Source organism: Anarhichas minor, unplaced genomic scaffold (assembly GCF_050575085.1).
Source record: "Anarhichas minor isolate MPS153535 unplaced genomic scaffold, ASM5057508v1 ptg000011l, whole genome shotgun sequence".
In the NCBI taxonomy this organism is placed as follows: domain Eukaryota; kingdom Metazoa; phylum Chordata; class Actinopteri; order Perciformes; family Anarhichadidae; genus Anarhichas; species Anarhichas minor.
Genome location: NW_027466457.1, coordinates 7644233 through 7662082, shown reverse-complemented (window position 1 = coordinate 7662082; position 17850 = coordinate 7644233). Strand labels below are relative to the sequence as shown.

Genomic DNA, 17850 nt, shown 5'->3' with positions numbered 1-17850 from the left:
TTGCAAAAATAAAAATTATGCTTTAGTCTAATGCTGTTATGTTGCACAACTCTAGCATAAACATTAATTTATGAAGCCTGAGACGGACACTTGACACTTGTGGGGGACTTACTGTGTGCCTATTCGACATGTTATGACATAACAGCCATTCAATTATGTCATTTTCTTTGGCCAACATGATCTCACTCTGATCTCGCAACGTGACGTTTCCTGGCTAACACATTATGCCTGAAGATATCACTCATTCTTTTTTATTGAAAAAATGTCGTATCTTCTGTATTTCGGGTGGTTTTGCTAAAAAAAAAAAAGCAAGGGTAAAGTTCTTCTTCGTTTTGTTTAATGGCGGTAGCTGGAATGTGGGCCAGAGGAGAAAACAAGCAATCTAAACAAACTAAACAAAATATAAATCTAATATTTATTAAACTCAAACAAGGCTTTATATTTTCCTTCCTCAATGCAAAATAAATTGAGAGGGGAAGTTGGGAGCTTTTGCGGTCGCTGGTTCGCGTGGTCCTAATGCGTGCCAAGTTTCTGTTTTTTTTCTTATTATGCTTGTTTCTTTTTAATATAACGTTAGTTTTTGGACTGTAAAAAGTAGAAGGGTACAATACTGTTATCTGAAATGGGGGCATGGCGCTCTGTGTAGATTTTTCAGCACAGAAATGTGAAACTTCCAAAGAATACACAGGAACTAGTTATTCTAAAGTACATTGTTGTCGCCCGGACGGAAGTAGTGGTGCACAGTCAAACACAAAAACACTGATGGCGAGCAAAACGTTGAATGGCACGTATACATTTAGTTGTTATCATATTAATTACTCATTTCATAGTTTAACTTAAAGGTAGTTATCTTCTCACAATTGTTAAATGGTCAACAGAACCGTTTGGTCTTCCGGTGTTACATTACAGAATGCTAGCGTATGTTAGCCAACATTTGCTAACCTCTGCTGTGATCATAGGTTGTGACATGTTTCTTATCTTAGCTTTAATGTCGTTAATGTTCGTAGTTTCTTAGCACGTCCCCAGAGACAGTAAGTGACACCATGTAATATTACGTTTGCTAACTTCTCATCTTCCTCTTAATTCTGTTTTCTTTCAGTGGGAGCACATTGGTGGGTACTATAAGTCCATTGTGTTGTTGGTCATCTATTCAATCAGTGCGCCATGCCTACCGTGGTCCTAATGGACGTGTCTCTGTCCATGACACGGCCAGTGTTGCTGGATGGCAGCGAGGAGTTTCAGAGGAAGAACCTGGCTGTCCACGGACTGAACATGTTGTTTGAACACATGGCCTCAAACTACCGCTTGGAGTTCACGTCACTGATGGCCTTTTCTTCCCTCTGGGAGCTCTTGGTGCCTTTCACCAGAGATTACAATGCATTACAGGTACAAATATAAGTAAATAAAATATCCTCATATGAGAAATCAATCTGAAAAGTCAAAGCATGTTTTTCTCGTTTTGGAGAAAACGAGATGTAACATTGGAGAAGAGTTGCGGATTAACTTAATTAATGTATTTTTGTGCACAGGAGGCTCTGAGCAACCTGGAAGATTATGACAAGACATGTCTGGAATCAGCTCTTAATGGAGTTAGTAATGTGGTACAGCAGGAGTGGGGCAGTGCCTGTCCCTGTCAGGTAAATTGGCAGGTCCTTTATACATCATCTTCGTCATCACACCTCCTTAATACAGCCGGTGTGCGGTCAAATAATGTGTTCATTGTGCTTTCATCCATCTGTACCCATCTATTGTTGCATGGGGTTATGTTTATGTACCTCCGTCCTCTGTCCTGCAGGTGGTGCTGGTTACCGATGGATCTCTTGGTATTGGAAAGGGTTCCCTACGTCACTCCCTCCAAACACTGAAGCATCGAGTGGATGACAAGAAGTTCCCACTCCCTTTCCCCTTCCCTACCAAAATGTTCATCATGTGTGTAGCCAATGCAGAGGAGGTACTGACTGAGTCAACAATTGATTTCTACTTATTTGCATCTTGACCTGAACACAGTCGGTGTAAAACTATGGAGGAAATGTGATCAGATACCAGGCGACCAGAAGCAGCTGGTCATAAAGACGATCTACGGTCTACTGGGCCTTGATAGCTTCGATATTGTTGAAGAAATCCTTGTCTTGTGCTATTGCAGTTACAGATGACTGATGCCATGGACAACTTGGAGGACCTACTTCGTCTCAGCGGAGGTGATGGACAGATCTTTACTACGGAGGGACCTCTTTGCATGAAGAGTGTACAGGCCATGTTTGGGTATGACTCTTACTGGGAAATAATCTAGAAAGAAATGTACATTTCAATGTTTATATATTTACTTTCGGAGAATGTGTTTGTATGTCTTCAGGAGGCTGATTGATCACGCGTACACTCCCCTCCATGCTGTGCTGCACTGTGGGAACTTGTCCTCAGACGTTCAGGTGTTCCCTCGGCCTGAGCCTATTGTGATGGATGAAGAAGTGGAACCCATGCCCCGATCAGTCAATACTGGTACCCGACTGGCTTCGAATTTCACAATTGAGAGTTCAAGTTCAACAATTTTCCCTTCATCACATCTTTATTCTGTTATACTTGTTTCAGATTTGGAAATTGTCGGCTTCATTGAAATTGCTGACATTTCCAGTCCTCCTGTTATTTCCAGACACTTGGTATTGCCCATTAATGTAAACAAAGGTTAGTGTTGAACATGTGTTGTGTTGTTTTAAAGAAAAACTAAACATTCATAGACAAATCAGCTGTATAGCTCTTTGCTTTTGGTGTAACTAATTTTAACAGAAAATATGCCGATTCTGTTTAAAGCAGCAGATTGTTTAAAATCATCCACATCTATTTGCAACAAGGACAGCATATTATAATGTATAATATAATATATAAGACAAATGGGGAGAGAACACAAACAAGCTTCTGTTAACGCAACAGAGCAATACTTTTTACACAGCTTATTGTCCCCTTCCATTGTCAAAGTAAACATCTTTTTTTAAAACACAAAAATCAAAGTCAATGAGCCCTCAGTATGCAATATTTTGGTATTTTCAATGTGTTTTATTTGTATTGCTTTCAGAGGTGGATGAAGTTGGCACAGGAACCACAGATGAGCTTGAGGAGGAACCCTCTGCCAGTCAAATGGCAGGCAAAAGTCCAAATTTCTGTGTACTTTTACATGGCAGCCTGAAAGTGGAGGGCATGGTGGCACTGGTTCAGCTGGGGTGAGATGCAGCAGAGCGTTTATATTTAACATATTTGAATTCTATTCAAAATTGAGTGCATTTATATTTGAACACACCTGCAGAGTAAATGAAGAAATGGCCCTAAAAGTTAGCTTTTCCTCAGGCCGGAGTGGTACGGCATGCTGTACTCCCAAGCTGACAGTAAAAAGAAATCAAACCTGATGATGTCTCTGTTTGAGCCCGGTCCAGAGCCTCTGCCTTGGCTGGGCAAGATCACACATCTGGGACCAATATCAGGTAAGCCTTCACTTCTCCTGTTTTCTCTGCAGACACAAACAAGCACACAGCAAGTTGTAGAACAAAACATCGCCATCGTCTCTTTTGCACTGTTTATATGCTCCGTAGAGTCTTGTTCCTGAACGCATCATTTTCCGTGTATGACACGATATTATAAAACTCTGCATTTTAATGTAACTTATGACCCACTATGATGACCCACTATGATAACCCTTGCAAAGTTAACTGCTTGTTGTTTTTCCTAAAGACCAAAGGCCTTTCTGTTTATAATCAAGCAGTTAATAATTTACAGTTTTCTGACTTTGATCCTGATACCGACTTCTCTCTGATGTTTCACGGCCGTCCTGGTATTTCAGAGGCTGCTGAAAATCCCTACGGAGAGGACGACAGTAAAAGTCCTTTCCCTCTGCAGCCCTCGGCCAAACGAAGCTACGCCCAGAACGTCACTGTGTGGATTAAGGCCAGTGGACTACAGGTAAAGTAAAGTCACCGTATACAAGCGCCGCTGTTTGTTGAAGTTACAAGGGAAACGACAGTTGAGTCATAAAAACTTGCCGTCCTTGGTTTGTGTTCCTAAAGTCTAAATGTTGTGGTACATAAGAGAGACTGGAGGGAGTGTTTTCTCTCAGTGCATTGCAGCTCGGGCCTTCCTCAATTAATAGTAGCACAGTTTCAATTTAGAGAGTAATTAACTGGCTAAAAAATTTACTGAATAAAGCTTGAACACACTGAGATGTTATTCCAAACATATTTCTGCTCATGATTCACTTAAGTTATCATGCTGTCATTCCACAGACTGATGTCCAGAAGATCCTGAGGAATGCAAGGAAATTGCCAGATAAAACTCAAACCTTCTACAAGGTAAATCAAGCTGAAAATGGCTCTGAACTATGAACTTAACCCATCACTTTCCTAATTTAACTTACGGTTTTGATTTTTGGATCTGCCAGGAGCTAAACCGTCTTCGGAAGGCCGCCCTGGCTTTTGGTTTCTGGGAGCTCCTGAAGGGAGTGGCGGACCTGTTGGAGAGAGAGTGCACCCTGCTGCCAGACTCCGCCCACCCGGATGCCGCTTTCCAGCTCTCCCACGCCGCACAGCAACTCAAACTGGCCAGCACTGGTGACTCCCAGTATGCTGCTTTCGATCACAACATTGCTCCAATGCACACAGACTTCTCCAGCTGAGCCACGTCTCAATTAGTAATTACCTAAAATATAGTACCCTCAGCCTGTATGTGTGCTTTATGTGGTTTAAAGAAATCTAAGGGAACCCACATGTGGAACCTAAAGGAGTCTGTTTGATAACGTAGACTCCTTTGACTGAGGTGATGAGGTGTTTGTAAAATAGGTGTTTTCTTTTAACATGTTTCTTTGTATGACCATTTCCACAAATTGACCAGATAACATTTTTTATTCAGTGTCAAATAACATTTACAAGAAACCTGTGAAATGACTGTTATTGTTGGCATTTAAAATTCAGGTGAAAATAATGAAATAAAGCAGGGAAGGCATACAAAGTCTACATAGCAGGATATTATTGAGCAGAAGTGACACAAAATGTTCAGATTTTAGAAGTCACCAGAGTTGTTTTTCCTGAGGTTTGTTGGACGGTTCAAAAATCTGGAATGTTAACAATTAAAGTATTTCTTGAGATTTGTTCTTGTTTCATACACAAATGACTGTATCTCAAATAACACTAACAATACCACTGCAAAGGAAACAGTATCACAAAAGGATAGATATCAATTTCTATGGCTTATTATAGCGCTTTTCTTATCTACGAAATACGAACTTACATCTTAAAGAAATAAATCACCAGTTTATGAAAGTCAATGCAATGATGAAATATTGCATCATAGAGGATGTTCATGTTGACCACAAATTAAAGAAAAACAACTTCCTGTAACAAAAACTACTAATTTGACTGGAACACTTGAGTATAATTTTAAACATGTCATCCAGAAACAAGCAGGCAGCAAAGGTGTCAGAGGAGTGTTGTTGTTGGTGGTGCTGAAGCTCAATTTGCTTTCCTCTTGGTACGGAAACGCCTCTTCCTTTGCTTGTGAAGATGACGAAAGTTGATAAAGAGTCCTGAAGAGGTAAACCAAAACGTTGATATCAGAACAAAAATGCTGACATTAGAACAAACTCTTTGCTTGAATATATACATATGATTAATGTTTCATATGAAGACTTACCCAGAAACATGAGGACGAGATAGACGTACAGGGCGCAAGAGAAGCTGATGGAGGTACCGACGGCTTTGGGCAGAGGAATGCGGAAGAGTTTGGCCTCGTCAAAGATGGGAATGGATTGGACCACAGCAACAGCTATTTGAGAGATACATTTCAGTACTTGTATGAAGAATTAGTAATTCTGAGAGAAACAAACAAGCTCACCTTCAGCTACAACACCTAATGGGTACAGCGGTATCCAGATCGTGTACCGCAGCCATGTGAGGGTTTTCCACTCTGTGTTGAAACAGCCCAGCATGTAAAATGGATACCTGAAATTGGAGCATCATGAAGAAACAATGTGTTATTAATCAACTGACACATTAATAACAGTCCGTCTTCATAACAATGGAGCCTGAATGACCTGTTGTTTATTGTAACCCTTGACCTCAAAACCTGTCAAACTGCACCTGTATTGCTTCTGCACTTTGCACTTTTACTTACAGTGCTGCTGTTGTGTTGACCGTTTTACCTTCTGTTGTAACACTTGTGACGACCCCTCCCTTCCACCAGGGGTCTGTTTCCTCTCAGGTTGTCTTGCAGGATGTTGATCAGCAGCTAACGAGCCCCACCTGAGCCTGCTGGGTTGGTCCCAGCTATAAAGGCTGCCCCTCTCCTCTGTGACTCCTGTGTGGAGGACCTGGCTGGCTGCTGCTGCCTTGTTTTGATTGTTTGTTTAGTTAGTTAGGTAGGTTTAGTTAGTTGTACTTTAAATAAATGTCTATTTATTACTTTTATCACTCGTCTTGTCTCCCTCATGTTACGACTTTTTGAGCCGGGTCGTGACATACGGGGGCTCGTCCACTTCTGATTGACCTGGTGTCTGCAGTAATTCAAATTAGTAGCAGCTGTAGCATTGTAGGCTGTGTGCTATGTGTTGAGCGGTTGCGCAATCTGCTTGTTGGGAGACATGGACGAGTTTAGTGAGTAGGCTGTTTTCCTGTGTTTGGTTATTGTAGCGGCTGTAGCGATCAGTGTTCCTGAGGAGTGTTTGTGTCACTGAACATGTGCTATGCTGGTGGTTTTTGCGGAACAGAGTTTAGGTGGTCCTGTATACACTGAGTAAGTTGCTGCTGTTCTGTCCCTGTTGGGCTGAAGAGCGGACTCCCTTTGGAGGTCGTTGGGGGGTTTCTGTAGTGTGGCGTGAAAGTGGTTAGAGCAGTTGTCTCGGGGGCACGTCCGAGGCTGCAGGTGGGTGGCCAGTTCCTGGTTGCTTTACCGGGCCTGCGGGTTTTAGTGCATAAGTACCCACCACAAGTAGCACCTGAAGACTAGGGGGGAGTTTAGTTGGTCTCTGGTTAGGCAGTCAGAGGGAGATGGAGGCAGTGATGTTAGCTGTGTATGGGCTGCTCTTGCTGTGGTGTTAAATTCTGTTCCTGGTTTTATTGAGGGAAACTAGTTTCTGGTGTTTCCTGATAACTGCATGTTTTGGTTTCTGGTTTTGTATTCTGGTGGTCATGTTCTGGACTCTGTAACAAGAGCATTGCACAGCCTGTTGGGTGTCTGGGTATTGGACCCAGTTCCCTTGCAGGTGGAGCCTGAAGACTGCTGCTGCACAGTGTGCAGTAGGTATTCATAGTTCATAGGGTAAGCAAGTGGGTAATAAAAGGAGGGATGTGGTGAACAGGTTTTTGTATTTGTGCGGTGACAGGCAAGTTGGTAACTTGGCCTGTTACCTTCAGGAACATAAGCGCTACAGCTCAAGCCTTGATTGGGTGAGTTGTAGTTTGGTTGCCTCTTTGCACGTCTGTCAGGGGAACCCTTAGGCTACTACAGCTTAGCGCTTATGGGAGTTTAGTTTGGTGCTTTCTGTTAGCTGGCAATTATGACAATTCCAGTTCTGGGTGTTCACCACTCGTTCATGCAGCTCATTGCATTGAGGGTCGTGACACACTGCAACTAAGAATTATTTTTAACACCAAAATCATCTGCTTATTATTTTTTTCTGACTAACAGTCCAAACCCCAAAATATTCAAATTGCTTGCAAAAATTTGTCATATTTGAGAACCTGGAATCATCAAATGTTTGTCATTTATGATGGCATATACACCATCATGTATAATTGCCCTTTCAATGGTCAGTCTGCTTGAACCCACAGCATTTTGAACAAAACATTTTTGTTTTGCAAACCCTTCATACAGACTAACATTTTTTTAAAGAGGACTCTCTACAATCTAAAAGCATGAAAGACAGTTCAAACATATAGATTAAGGCAGATGCAGAATTACCTGAAAATCTCAATGGCACTCCACAGATAGAAAACGAAGAACACGACTGGCTGGTTGTGCATTTCTTCCACACTACCAAAAATGATGAAGAGAATAAAATTCCTTCCAACCACCTAGTAAAAGAACAAAACCCAAACAAAAATAGTTGTTACACTTGAAACGTATTGGCACGGTTACAACAAGCAGGTGTCACTGCACATCAAACGAATGAGCAACCCATACCTGTATGAGAGTCGGAATAACACCCGTCCGGACTACACCAAAAGCAGCGTTAAGGACCTCTACTGAGGCCAGGGTCTGGCAGAAGAACATCACATCCGATATGGTGTGAAATGTGTCGTACAGAGAATCTGACACGAGAGGAGAGTTAGAAATGATCGTGTTGCTGGGTTTTTGAGAAGAAATTGATCAGAGAAGGAAAAACAAATAGAAAGTTAAGCCTCAGACGTCTTCTGTTTCCTCACCTTGGCCAAAGATAAAGAGCCGCACGGTCATGTTGACAAAGATCCATGAGAAGCCAAGAAACTGAACCAGATTATACACAAACAAATATCCTGTTGTCAGGCTGACGAACCCTGAAACATTTGAAAGAAAGAGAAAACATTGAGGCAACTGACAATAAGAACTTGCTTGAAACTCTTAACTCGGACAGATTTGCACTCACCTTCCTCTTCGTGCCTTGAAGCCTTCAGCATGTTCTTTTTGTCCTCCTTAACAAAGTAAAACATATGTATACAAGTGTTCAATCTTTGGCCTTGTTATCAATAGTCCATTCTTAGCCAGTTTGCAATATTGACTATGTTATTTAATACAGCTGTCAAATGCACAGGGCGGTGCGTGTAAATGTCCCTCAGATGCAAACAAAAACATGAATCTCACTTTTTCCCGGATCTCCATCTCAGCATCGGACTCGTCCAGCCAGCGGTCGAAGTCTGGTGTCAGGAAGAGTGGTTTGCGCTCCTGTAGCGTCAGTCTTTCCCACCAGCCTCGCTGCTCTTTCTGCAAAGTGATATTCACCTGCCGCTGCGTGGACCTGTGGCTCACCTGGACGCACAATCAACAAAACCAGTAGGCACAGGTAGAAAAAAAAAAGGAAATATGTAGGACTGATTTTTAAATGGAGACGTACCTCTGACTTTACCGGTAAAAGAAACTCCAAACTGAACTCGTATTCATTTTGTCCTTTTGCACCATGGCCCTGGGCTACACACAAAATACCACAACAATGTTACAAATCATGAACTTCTCGAAACATTTACATTGCAGAAATGAACATGAAGTGTGTGCGTCACCTCTAAACTGAAGCACTTTTTCATGCACTTGAACGTCGATGTTCTGCAAAAAAGAAGCAGAAAGGCAGATGATGAGCTTATACTTCCTCTTAAAAGTTAGAATTCAAGCATTATATTACAACCGGTGCACACTACAGCAGAAGAGACAACAATAAGGTCTATTCAAAGTCTAGGCATATTCAAAACAAAGCTAAGGCTAGTTTAACAATCTACAATCCATCAACCATAGTGACATTTAATAATGAGCCACAATCATTTCCTTGTTTAAAGAAGATTGAGGAAATGACCTGTTTCACACATTATCCACCCTGAATCAGCTCTTGTTCATGTTACTGTTTGCATGTACATGTATAAACAGTACTATAAAAAACAAACTATATGACTATGGCGCCAACATTTAGACAGGAGTAAACAAAAGTGTGCTGAAGAGTGTCCTTCAGGCAGCCTGATATCTTTGGATGAAGCAGCACCTGCCCTTTACCCTTAACCTCAACTCATGCAACTGACCGCACGCACGCGCACGCGCACACACACACACACACACACACACGTTCTTAAAACCATGATGCTCGTCTCTAAAGTAGCGCATCTCTTCACAGGGTTTGTGCGATTAAACCTGATTAATAATATCAGGCCTTAGCAGAGGGCTTTTTAAAATATCAACTATCACCTAACAACAACACGCATTTTTCCATTCCATTATGCAAAGTGTGCAGCTACCCAGCGGTGTAGCATTTTCAGGAACCTACACCCTTCATTTGCTTAATCTAATATTTAGTTTTAGATGCATATAATAGTGCACGAGCCTTAGATAGATAGAAGTGAGTGCAGGTAGTTTGCAGGTCCTGTCTCGTTAGCTCACCTGAGCGTCCGTCAGCTCCACTCGCAGGTAAATGTCGCCATGGCGTTGAGCCCAATAAACGAGAGGCGTGAGCGGCATTGTTCCGTTTTTTTGTTGTTGTTGGTTCAAACAAATATCAGGCTGGACGAACAATGAATGGTCTTATCGCTTCACGCTAACTGGCGTGCAAGGGCTTCTTCAGCAAATACCCAGAATATTCCGCGAACGCGCGGTCACAATCCCTCAACGTAGCGACGTGCTCGTGCAGGAGACAGAGACGTTGGTTGTGCTCTCCTCTGATTGGCTGGCAGGTGAATGTTTACGGAAATAGTGAAAAGGTGTTCAAGGGAGCGACAGTTTGTCGATCTGTTCTTGTTGATATACTAATATGGAGATAGCGGAGCATGTTGACGGTCTAATAACTGATTTGTCGAGATCTTGCGGGACATTTCGTGTTCTTGTTGGCGTGACGGGAAGCGTCGCATCATTGAAACTGCCTCTTTTAGTATCCCAGCTCCTTCAGCTCCCTGGGGTGAGCTACTTCCGCCTTCATTCTTTTTATTCAGAGCCTGCTGTTAACGAGCGTGTCTTGTGTCTGTCTCAGTTACTTGTACACCTAGTAGATGCCAATGCACCCTCACACATTATTGTTTCCCCACGTGGCAGAGCGCACAACTCACCCCTGACGCAAGATGGAGATATAGCAGCTGTAAGCCAGCTGTGTAAAACATCTTATTATAGTCCTATTAGTCAGATACGTTATGGTTTAAAGCCTCACAAATGACAGTAAGAGGGATATCTGTATTATTGTGAGAAATGTTATGCAATACATAGAATAAGGACAGTGTTAGGGCTTTATATTGTTATACTAAACACCTTTGAGAGCTGTAACCATCCTAAATAGTTGCATAGATCATTCAGCATGAGAGAAACTCAAACTCTGGGAATTACACAAAGTAATGAATTTATCTAGAATAGTTTGTAATAATAAATATAATGGAAAAAGTCATAATATAGTGCGTCATAAAAAGTCATAGTATAGTATACCATACAAAAAACTCGTAAAAATGATAGTTTAAAAAAGTATTACTATAGTTTGTCATTAAAAAACAAATCATAAAAAGTGATCCTTAATATGATAATAGTGTATCATCATGATTTCACAATTCTGTGAAAGGTGCCTAAGTTCTTCTAAAATGTAAGACCCATAAATAGTCTCCGAGATAAGATCAGTTACTCAACATGTGTATGAGTCTCATCTTAGTTTTCCACCTCTTCAGCACTATAGCAATACTAATAAGTGCTTTAACAACCCCGTGACTGTTACTGTCTGTTTTATGCTTTAGGTGGATGTAAGAGTAGTCACCACGGAGCATGCCAAGCACTTCTACAACTCTGCAGAGGTTTCAGTAAAAATCTACAGTGACATGGATGAGTGGGAGGTAACAATGAATTTAAATGTCCTAGTGTAGCCATTCTTTACTGACAGTCTATAGCAGAGTTTCTCAAACTTGGTGCTTCTGATCAGCTGACTGGATTGTGTAAGATTTTTTAAAATTATATTTTAACAACTGGTGTATTTTTAGTAATTAATAAGTGACATATCTGCACAGAGTCCATTTTAAGGTCGCTGTATGCCATTAAAATGTAACTTTTGAAACTTAAAAGAATAAATGTAAAATGCCATTGAGTGATTTTGAAACTGGTCTAAAGTATCATGCCACGAGGAAGTGAGTGTGTCATTGGTTGCGTTCCTGACAGCATGTCTCTGTTCTAGCTGTGGACTCGGAGAACTGATCCCGTGTTGCACATTGAACTACGGCGCTGGGCAGACCTACTCGTCATTGCCCCCCTTGATGCCAACACTCTTGGAAAGATTGCAAATGGTATTTGTGACAATCTCTTGGTAAGAAGATGAAATTCTTATGTGATTACCTACAAAATGTTATGGCAAATAATAATTCATAACATGATTTCTATGAAATTATTTCCAATATGATTATTGTCTTTGGCAGACATGTGTGGTAAGAGCCTGGGATACCAGTCGCCCTCTCCTCTTCTGCCCCGCAATGAATACAGCTATGTGGCAGCATCCCATCACAGCCCAGCAGGTATCCAGGCTAACAGAGTTTGGATATGTGGAAATCCCCTGCATTGCTAAAAAGCTAGTATGTGGAGATGAAGGTGGGTTTAAATACAAGGAAGTAACCGGAAGATATTAAGTATCTACAACCTCTACTTTTACCTTGAGATGTCTCAGAATGCAGGACACAACAGGACACATTGGAAACATAAACAGTACTCTAGCTTAAAGTGCTTCCATTATATAGATAACAGATAACTGTTTTAAGTATGCAGGTCAATCAAGAAATAATTCTTACCTTAAATGACATAAGTCGTCCTCAATGGCAGTAATTGTAAAATAATAAGTAAAGTTGTTGCATGTACCTTATGGTCATATCTGACCACAGACTTCAAGCTTTCAACCAGAGAAAGCCTAACCTTGATTTAACTACTAGCTCATCAGTTATATTTGTGCTTTTCCTTAGAACATACTTAAAACTCTTAAAGCCCTAAGAATGAGCTCGTCAGTTAAGAGTCTACTACTTAACTTACTTTGTTGGAAACTTTGTTTCCAACAAATTGAAATGAGGTTGGACCCGAAGCGGTTAGGGATGTTTGTTTTTCAAAGCAACATTCATTAAGTAAGATTAGATTGTTTGATCAACTCAGTCATGTACCAACTGGTACAGCAGAGGACAAATTGTTTTCAAAAATGTGCCAAATGCCAGAATTGATTTGGGGAGAATACACTTATTTCTTCAAGCATATCAACAGGTTGCACTGTTTTTTTTTATGTCCTTGATTAACTCCTCTGCTTTGTAAACTACTTTCTTTGTCATGTGTCTTGTGTCAATGAGAGTTAAAAAATGCTGCGTCTCTGATAGGGGGGTGGCCCCTTGATGCACTTAAATGACCCGGCCAGCACAGATTTAGATATGCAAACCCTGGGAGTGTAGAGAATATGTTTATCAAAGTGTGTTTGTGAGTATGGAGAATGTGCATAAGAAGTAAGAACAGGTATGTGTCTTCATTGTGTTGTCACTTCCAGGCCACTGGCTGCTAATGTTTGTGTAACTCTGTAATTCTTTACTTTGTTGCAGGTAAAGGGGCCATGGCAGAGGTATCGACTATTGTCAGTGTTGTTAATCAGTATCTGACCAGATGAGACATCTCCGACAACATGCACATAACATTGTATTGTACATTCAGCTAGCACCAAAACAAATAGAAATTAAAGCATGACGACATGTCTTCAAAATGAGTTTTTGTCCAAAGCTCCAAGGACACACCCATGGCAAACTCACAGAGTTGTTTTCATCCATTTCACCTCTTCTTGTTGAGATTGCACAGGTGTATAATAATACTGGTGTCTTCCTGACTCTTCTGTTGATTTTTAATTTAATTTATTATACTATATTGATCCCTTAAGGGGGAAATTTGTCTCTGCATTTGACCCATCCCTGTATATAGGGAGCAGTGGGCTGCCAATGACAGGCGCCTGGGGTTCAGTGTCTTGCTCAGGTACACTACGACACGTGACACGTCCCAGCCGAGGATCGAACCCTTGACCTTCCGGTTCCCAGACAACCCTCTTAACCCAGTGAGCCATGGTCAACACCCAAATTTAATAAATGTTTAATAAATGTTTAATAAATGTTTAATAAATGTTTAATAAATGTTTAATAAATGTTTAATAAATGTTTAATAAATGTTTTTTAGTTTTGTTTCAGGGCAACATGCAAATGTTTGAAAGTGTATTTCCACTTGTAAGTATATTTATAAATAAAAAATGTCAAATATTCTACCTTCTTTAAAAATGGTGATTCCTGCACTGACACACTGGAATTGCCTTTGTGTTATACATAACAGAAAATATTTGGAAAGAATACTGACAGTGTCAAAGATGAAATCAATTTGGATAATTTGGATTCAAAAAGGGATTCTAACCGTGTTTGTATATGTTTTGTATTAAAAAAAATTTCTTTCAAGACTAACATTGGACCCCATTTTCCCATATTTTGTATTCAAGTGACTAATGGGGACATTTTTTTCTAGAATTTATCCAGTTTTGGTCCAGTTTTCTGTTTTTCAGTGTCAAAACAACATCATGGAAAATGACTCTACAAGGAAATAAAACGTTTTTCTTTACCTTTTGCTTCATCCGGCCTATTTGTTCTTGTTTCCAAGTCCCACTCAATGATAAATCTGAATGTGGAGCAGCAGCAGGTCCCACTCTTTGCAGCGTTCTTCCTCTGTGGACCTTATAAAGCCACAACAAGTACACGAACACCAGGAGTCTCCAGAGCTTGGCGGCCTTGAAGCAGCTGGTTCACCCTTCTCTTCCTGTTGCCCCTCTTTCTCTCTCCTCGTCTGTTCTTCAGTTTGTAGGAGCTCTTTATCTACATATAGGCTCACATAAATACAGGCGGCCATCGAATTCAAAGATCTCATGCCCATTGTCAAAACCATCTTAATAGTCAATCATGACACCAAAAATCTTTTTAAATAACACTGAGCTACGATTATTTCTGTACTGAAACACAAACTCTTCCCAGCCAAGCACACACATTTCAGAAGTTTGCCTCTCTCTGGCAGGGATCTCCTATAAGGTCTCGGCAACAACCCCACGTGGTTACATTTCGGACAAGATCATATTTTGGATCAGATAGGTAGAAAGCCCTGAAGGCAAATTTATCCGGTGTGTGTGACCACAGGTGTGCGAGGTTAACTGTCTTTTAATGAACTGGTTTATTTTCTCGTGCGTGAGGCAGGTATGTCGTAGGAGTAGAGGCCCATGTCGACTAACCAGGAAGTAAACATTCAGATCGATGATCCTCTGTGTCTCGTTCTTTTTACGGTGTCTTTTGAAAGACTATAAACGGAACAGTTTTGACGTGATTGTTTTGAACAGGCATCGACACCTACCACCAACTGTGTCGTTCACTCTTGTCCTCGTTAAGTGTCCTCGGCATCTCAACCACAGCCACACGAATGAGTAGTTAATTTTACAGCAAACTCTTCCGTTTATTATAGTCTTTCCAAAGACACCGTAAAAACAATATGGGTCCAGAAAGGCCACTACATGCCTATTACGCACGCGAATATCCCCAGTTCATTCAAAACCAGTTAATCTCGTCCCAAAGGCATTCACGTTTCCATTGTTGTCTTCTTGACGTGTTGTCTTCCGGCAACACGTCACCTTTTGAGATTTTGATTTTGTTGGTCATATATTAACATAATAATATAAATCTTGGTCATAAAAGAATGATTGACTTTCTCAGAGAAGAGACATTTGAATGTATTGGAAATAAGTGCATGTTTACAGCTTGATGACAAAGAAATACATTTAATTATCGTATATGGGTCCATTACTGTTCTTTCTTGGTTGAGTACACTGTCCATTCAAAGTGATCCCGTCCACCCAAACCCAGTTGATACAAATCCCTTCCTCAGTGTAGTGTGAAGAACTTCTCCAGATATATCCAGAACATTCAGGAATCTCCTTGCAGCATCCCCCATAGGATTACTTTACATTGTGTTCTTCCTCAACACTGGACCAATTTTGGAAATTGTTCGACAGTAGTCGGTTAGACTAATGGGGACAACGGGGAGACTAAATGATCAGGTTAAAAGATACAGCAAACTGGTCATTATGTACTAAAAAGTCAATACATGCATGTGCTTATTAAGTTGTCAATTTTAGTGTGAACAACATTCTTCTTGCCTGAGTTGTTGTAGTTTGAAATATGTTTTCCATAAGGCACTTTGACATACTGACTTTACAGCAGGACACATAACATAAAAATGTCAGCTGAGATATGTTTTTCACAGATTCAGTGACGATTGGGTACAAATAGTGTCTTAATTTGATCAACTGTCATTTAACTTATGGAGACAATATTTCTGATTAATAATTTGGAAAAGGGTCCTTGTATTATTGTGGCTTAGATGAGATGATACACGGTACTTTATAATTATACAACGTGCTCTTAGCCATGACTGAAAGCAACAGAGGTCAAAAGTGATGAAACCCATGTTTGACATAGTTTCACATGTTTATCTCTGTGAAAACACTTCATCTTAACAAACCAGTCTGCATTGTGTCAAGAGAAGACACAAGAGAATGTCAAACCAGACAATGTCGTGTTTATATGTTAGTGAGGGAAAGCAGATAGTAACAACTGTCTTGCTTTAGTTAAACGGTAAAGAGCTCAGCCTTGGAGATATGTCTGTTCTGCTTAATTATCATGTTGAACAAGGAGTAGATCTAAATACTCAAACATTATCATCCAGAGAACAAAAACATTTGGCAATAACATAGTTGCAAAACAAATTCACAAACACAACTCAGCGCTGTTATTATAAAGTTGATTATTTAAATTCCTCTATATTATACCTTTTATTGTTTTTGGAAACATGCATCACCGGTGAATCCTTAAATGTATTTCTTTGTCATCAAGCTGTAAACATGCACTTATATCCAAAACATTGAAATATCTCTTCCCTGAGACAGTCAACTCTTCCTTTAAAACTAACATTTGTGCTGCTATTGTTTTGTTTGTCTATGCTCTCCAGATACCGGTTGTTATATTTTATCATAGTTAATGTCTGTTGGCACCAAATCCCAGGGAGGCTGGGAGAATTTGGTTTGCAAATAACCGGGGGCAATGATACTGTTGAGCTGTCGAGGTTGCAGCACATGGAGGCATGTGAATGGCTCTCCAGACAAAAAACATTCTTCCCTGAGCCATAACTTGTCCTGCTGCTATTGGCTGCTGAGTGATTCTGTTAATGATGCCAAAAGAGCATTACGTCAGCCACAACGATAAGGGCGGTGTTGCTGAGACCTTGGGCAGCCTGCAGGTGTGCCTATTGTGTATAACACCCCGTTCTCACAACTATGGAAGAAATCCTCAAAACTACAGATAGGCTGTACTCAGATGCAATGTGCTTTCAAGACTACTTCTTTTCTTTCTCTTTTTCTCTGCTAATTAAACAACCTTTATCAAAAGATGTTTATTACAAGAGCTCACTAACTAACAAAGTCTCCCAAAAATACATTGCAGGACAAAACTGTGATTCCCACAAATTGTAATATAAACACTTTTGTAAATGAAGGCTTACGTATCGAAATATAAAAAAGCATATCAGCTCAATCCCCATACTGCCTTCATACTTCCCTGTCACTGTCAGTTAAATGTTTAGCTCAGTTACTTAAAACAAACGAATTACTACCATCGTTCCAATCTCAATATAAAGGAATGGTTCAGCATTTTTAAAATTCATCACTACATTATGCCCGCTACCTTCAGATATGAGTAACTTCATTTAATCATGTCCACATTGCAGAGTGCATACTTTTCACAGTGCATAGTCTGTGGAATGACAAACACGAATTTCACCTATAAACACTCAGTGTCACAAGTGTGCGTATGTGGGTCTCGTTTGTCCATTGCAACTCGAGCAGTCTCCGGGCTCAACATGTGACCTCTGGGAATGTTCAACAGTGTTTCATCAGAAACTACATCCTGAGAGATCACCTGCTCTCCTCCCTGTGTCTCCACATCTCACCTTATTGACTTTAAAATTGGTAAACACAATTACAACGTAACTTGAACGTGTGACATATTGTACTTAATATATTTATTATGTGTACTTATAGTGAACTGTATGTTACAAACAAATGCAATTATAAAATTGTGTATTTTCCATCAGGATAAA

General features: G+C 40.4%; 3 protein-coding genes across 3 annotated transcripts; 2 read left to right on the top strand and 1 right to left on the bottom strand.

Moving 5' to 3' along the window:
- The first annotated feature begins 721 nt into the window (after positions 1-721).
- On the top strand, positions 722-5122 carry ints14 (integrator complex subunit 14). Its single transcript, XM_076089165.1, has 12 exons — positions 722-784; positions 1100-1386; positions 1530-1637; positions 1796-1951; positions 2144-2262; positions 2354-2496; positions 2587-2679; positions 3068-3212; positions 3337-3470; positions 3827-3945; positions 4266-4331; positions 4421-5122. The coding sequence occupies exons 2-12, from the start codon at positions 1165-1167 to the stop codon at positions 4652-4654; spliced, it is 1539 nt and encodes a 512-aa protein (XP_075945280.1). The 5' UTR covers positions 722-784; positions 1100-1164; the 3' UTR covers positions 4655-5122.
- Positions 4862-10542, bottom strand: hacd3 (3-hydroxyacyl-CoA dehydratase 3). Its single transcript, XM_076089166.1, has 11 exons — positions 10087-10542; positions 9225-9267; positions 9062-9135; positions 8812-8976; positions 8597-8642; positions 8397-8507; positions 8155-8282; positions 7933-8045; positions 5869-5975; positions 5668-5799; positions 4862-5560 (listed from the first exon to the last, which is right to left on the bottom strand). Exons 1-11 carry the CDS (start codon positions 10162-10164, stop codon positions 5487-5489), a joined length of 1071 nt encoding a protein of 356 aa, XP_075945281.1. The 5' UTR covers positions 10165-10542; the 3' UTR covers positions 4862-5486.
- Positions 10375-14277, top strand: ppcdc (phosphopantothenoylcysteine decarboxylase). Its single transcript, XM_076089167.1, has 5 exons — positions 10375-10597; positions 11412-11507; positions 11843-11971; positions 12081-12249; positions 13230-14277. The coding sequence occupies exons 1-5, from the start codon at positions 10454-10456 to the stop codon at positions 13292-13294; spliced, it is 603 nt and encodes a 200-aa protein (XP_075945282.1). The 5' UTR covers positions 10375-10453; the 3' UTR covers positions 13295-14277.
- Positions 14278-17850: the final 3573 nt, after the last annotated feature.

Coding starts and splice junctions, on each gene's coding strand:
- hacd3 (XM_076089166.1), bottom strand. CDS start 10,164: ATGCCGCTCACGCCTCTCGTTTATTGGGCTCAACGCCATGGCGACATT. Junction 8,643..8,811: donor AGATGGAGATCCGGGAAAAA/GTGAGATTCATG, acceptor TACTTTGTTAAG/GAGGACAAAAAGAACATGCT. Junction 5,800..5,868: donor ATTAGGTGTTGTAGCTGAAG/GTGAGCTTGTTT, acceptor TCTCTCAAATAG/CTGTTGCTGTGGTCCAATCC.
- ints14 (XM_076089165.1), top strand. CDS start 1,165: ATGCCTACCGTGGTCCTAATGGACGTGTCTCTGTCCATGACACGGCCA. Junction 1,638..1,795: donor GCAGTGCCTGTCCCTGTCAG/GTAAATTGGCAG, acceptor TCTGTCCTGCAG/GTGGTGCTGGTTACCGATGG. Junction 4,332..4,420: donor AAACTCAAACCTTCTACAAG/GTAAATCAAGCT, acceptor TGGATCTGCCAG/GAGCTAAACCGTCTTCGGAA.
- ppcdc (XM_076089167.1), top strand. CDS start 10,454: ATGGAGATAGCGGAGCATGTTGACGGTCTAATAACTGATTTGTCGAGA. Junction 11,508..11,842: donor GTGACATGGATGAGTGGGAG/GTAACAATGAAT, acceptor TCTCTGTTCTAG/CTGTGGACTCGGAGAACTGA. Junction 11,972..12,080: donor GTATTTGTGACAATCTCTTG/GTAAGAAGATGA, acceptor TGTCTTTGGCAG/ACATGTGTGGTAAGAGCCTG.